Source organism: Rhinopithecus bieti, unplaced genomic scaffold, assembly GCF_001698545.2.
Source record: "Rhinopithecus bieti isolate Rb0 unplaced genomic scaffold, ASM169854v2 scaffold_33891, whole genome shotgun sequence".
NCBI classification, from domain to species: Eukaryota; Metazoa; Chordata; class Mammalia; order Primates; family Cercopithecidae; genus Rhinopithecus; species Rhinopithecus bieti.
In genome coordinates, this window is record NW_016814426.1 from 2,389 (window position 1) to 6,500 (window position 4,112).

Below are 4,112 nucleotides of genomic sequence, written 5' to 3' on the forward strand. Positions count from 1 at the left end.
GGTGAGTTCTGCATAAGCCTATCTCCCTTTCAAGACTGAAAACTATTTAAGGGATAGTACAGGGCTTATTTCAAGATTTTTTATGTCTAGCATAGTGTCTGGCACATAGTAAAGACTTTATGAATGTGTATTGAATGACTGGTAAACATGTCATGAATGTTTACTGAATGCCTGTCAAAATCTTTACCAGCAATATTTTGCTTTTAATTTTTCAATTTTTTTTCTTGTCAGTTAGCAACTTGTCTTAGTTACTTTTAGCCACCTTATGATGTTCTTAGAGAACTTTAGATATGGTTTTATTTTTGCCATTGACCTTGTTAATCCTGAAAAATACCCAAGTAGTTCTATTGTGGTCTGGAATGCAGATACATGTGTCCTTTGGATCTCTGGTGTTTATTTGTTTGTTTGTTTGTTTGAAGGCTTTTCTGATTAATGAGTTCACCCTTTCAGCCTAGTAGAAAGTGTGCCCTGAGACCATACTTCCACCAGGTCTGAGGCCCAGTCTAGTCACTGATTTGACAGTAAATCTTTATTCTTCCCTTGGTGCTCATCTGCATCTCAAACCCCAAATCTACACGACAGTCCTTGGACAGCCTCCACTCCATGTTCTCTCTGACAATCTGATTCAGCTTCATCTTAAGTACATAATTATTTCTGTGTATTCTCCCCAATACCTTAGTCACATTTTCTTTTTACTCATGAGTTTTTTGGCTTGGAGTCCAAAGACCCCTTCCCCCATATGGCTTTTAGATATCTCAGGGGAGCTAAGTATGATAAAGATGTTAAGAATTCATATGTGATGCTTCACAAACTGAATCCTAGTTCTCCTAAGTCCTGGCTAGTTCCCATGTTTAAAAGTTACAACTGACCAGGTGCAGTGGTTCACGCCTGTAATCCCAGCACTTTGGGAGGCCAAAGTGGGTGGATCACCTGAGGTCAGGAGTTCGAGACCAGCCTGGACAACATGGAGAAACCCTGTCTCTACTAAAAATACAAAAATTAGCTGGGTGTGGTGGTGCAAGCCTGTAGTCCCAGCAACTCGGGAGGCTGAGACAGGAGAATCACTTGAACCCAGGAGGCGAAGGTTGCAGTGAGCTGAGATTGTGCCGCTGCACTCCAGCCTGGGCAACAGAGCAAGACTTTGTTTAAAAAAAAAAAAAAAAAAAAAAAAAAAAAAGTTGGCCAGGCGCGGTTGCTCATGCCTGTAATTCCAGCACTTTGGGAGGCCGAGGTGGCAGATCATGAGGTCAGGAGATCTCTATTCGAAACACAAAAAAATGAGCCAGGCGTGGAGATGGGTGCCTGTAGTCCCAGCTACCCGGGAGGCTGAGGCAGGAGAATGGTGTGAACCCAGGAGGCAGAGCTTGCAGTGAGCTGAGATCGTGCCACTGCACTCCATTCTGGGAGAGAGAGCAAGACCCTGTCTCACCAAAAAAAAAAAAAAAAAAACCCTTCTGGTTTTATCTCCAGTCCCCACTTCCTCCATGTCCTGAAGTCAGCACAACTGAATCATCTTTCGTTCCCTGATCAGTCCTTTTGTTTTGGTACCTGTAGCTACATTGTTTCTTCTCTTTGGAGTTCTTTCTTATCATTCAGACAATCTCTTGTGTTTTAAAACCAGTTTACATCACAGGTCCCCTCCTCTTTAAGACTTCCCTGACATCTCCAACAGTCTCTCTCTCTTCCCTTTTCCTTTTCTTTCTTTTTCTGAGTTCTTCTTTAATTGTTTGTAAACGTCACTTATCATAAAGAACTGAAACCATACTGTCAAATGCTTGTTTTTGCCGCTAGACTTGTAGCTTCCTGGAGCCAGGCAAGGAAGCTTTTTTTATCTTTATTTCTCCAGGACCTATCACAGAGGCTAGTTCATAGCTCTGGCCCATTATGTGTTTTCTGATTTAACCAAATTTGAAAGGATCCAGGAGTATCTCAGATTGTGCCCTCAAAAGACTGCCATGATGACTGTAGAATTGCCACGATCTCTAATTAAACTGTCTATGCTCACCATATTTAATAAGCAGTTTTGCTAGAATCTGGGATAAATTAACACATCCTGGAGAGAAAATCTATTTCTCCTGGGCTATCTAATCCTGAGGCCACTCTCCCTCCCCACACAGTAACTTATTACTTGACATGTCATAAACATACTCCAATAGGGAATCCAGTTTTAGAAGCCCTGTTGCTCTAGCATAGGAAGAAAGGGATTGTAGAAAAAGATTTTAAGTGTGTCTTGGATTCCATTTTCTCAAGGGGCTTTCTATTGCCTTCATTAGGTGGAGATTCACAAAGGAACCAAAAGGTCAGTACAAAATCCTCTGACCTTTTATTTAGGCATATCTTATCCTTGTCTGTCTATTTATCCCCCAAAACACGGATAACACTCCATCCAGTAATTTTATTTAAAGCTTCAGACTCCCAGTTTTATGAAACTGCTATTCCTCTTTTGCCTCTTATTTAAGGGGCAGGTCTCTAGGAGACAAGGGTTTGCGAGTTTACACCTCATATTCCTGCCTAGTGTGGATGTTGACAGCCTCAGGAGAACTCTTCCTAAACGGTCAGGAAAACTTCCCACCTACAGCTCTGCTCAGAGCATCTTTGACCTCTTTGTTTCTCAGGGTATATACCACAGGGTTCAGTAGGGGAGTGATGACAGTGTAGGTCACTGAGATCAGTGGTCATGATCTCTGGTGTTCTCTGACTTGGGCTTGAGGTAGGCAATGGAGGCCCAGCCATAGTGGATAGTGACCACAGTGAGGTGGGAGGCACAGGTGGCAAAAGCCTTCTTCCGGCCCTCAACTGAAGCAATCTTGAGGATTGTAGAGATAATGAGAACATAAGAAATGAAAACCAGACCCATAGGTACAACAAGCACCAGCACACTGATAATCAAAGTCAGGATTTCATTGACAGTGGTGTCAATGCAGGAGAGTTTCATCTCAGGTCGGATGTCACAGAAGAAGTGGGGCACCTTTCTAGCACAGAAGGGTAACCTACATACAGATGTCACTTGTGTTATTGCTACAATCAGCCCAATGCTGCAGGCCCCCAGGACAAGCTGGATATGCACCCTCTTGTTCATAATGATCATGTATCTCAGGGGGTTGCAGATGGCCACATAGCAATCATATCCCATTGCTGTGAGCAGGAAGCAGTTAGTGATGCCAAAGGTTACAAAAAAAGAATATCCGTGTGGCACACCCTGCCAATGATATGGGCTGGTTCATACCTATGAGGCTGGAGAGTATCCTTGGGAGAATGACCAATGTATATACAGTCTCTGAAGTGGACAGCATGCTCAGGAAGAAGTTTATGGGTGTGTTAAGATGATGATCTATTCGGATGATGGTCACAATGATGGTATTGCCTGCTAGGGTTAAGATGTATAGTGCAAGGAACACTCCAAAAAGGGTGATCTGCTGTTCATGGAAGCTGGAGAAACCTTGGAAAACAAAGTCAGTGATGAGAGTAAAGTTCTCTGTTTTCATTGATTGGTTCCCAAATCTGAAACATAAAAGCATGAAAGTCACGTAGTCTCAGTAAAACAGTGGAAGCACATTTCTGAAATCGATTGAAGTTCAATAGTTCTCAGTTATAAATCTGGGGATATATTTCCTAGTGGATTAAGTTAATCTCTGGGTTTACTTATCTTTACTTAAAATATTTTTACTCTGTGACCATCTGTTATAATTTTCCATGCATCACAGAATCATATAGTCTCACTTTTTCACTGTATAACCATGCATGCTCCTACTTCATTTTTACTCTTCTTCCCCGACATCTGGAATGACTCCTCTTTTCTCCTCTTCTTTCCTACTCTTCAGAGACAAGTGCACATTTTCAACCCTTCATAAAACCATGTTACACTCGGAGGTTTTCATGTTTATTTGGATTATTTTTACCTCATTATTTCTGCCTCACCTCACACAAATGCTCAGCAACTTTAAAATACCCTTTACATCTTTTCATATTTCACTAGCTCCAAATTATGCATGGATTGGGTGCTTTAAAATAATTTGTTTAGGGATGGACTAGTGATGTCTTTTCTTTCAAGACTATGAATCATCCCCTTTGCACATCCTTTAAGAAGTAGAAGCAAAGTAGAAAGGTTCATC

The 4,112-nt window shown here is 41.7% G+C and overlaps 1 protein-coding gene across 1 annotated transcript; it reads right to left on the reverse strand.

Moving 5' to 3' along the window:
• Positions 1–2,555: 2,555 nt before the first annotated feature.
• Positions 2,556–3,518, reverse strand: LOC108514165 (olfactory receptor 10J1-like). The gene is given in 3 exon segments (XM_017850229.1): positions 2,556–2,674; positions 2,677–3,178; positions 3,180–3,518. Coding segments are annotated over 3 exon segments (960 nt in total).
• Between the last annotated feature and the right edge of the window lie 594 nt (positions 3,519–4,112).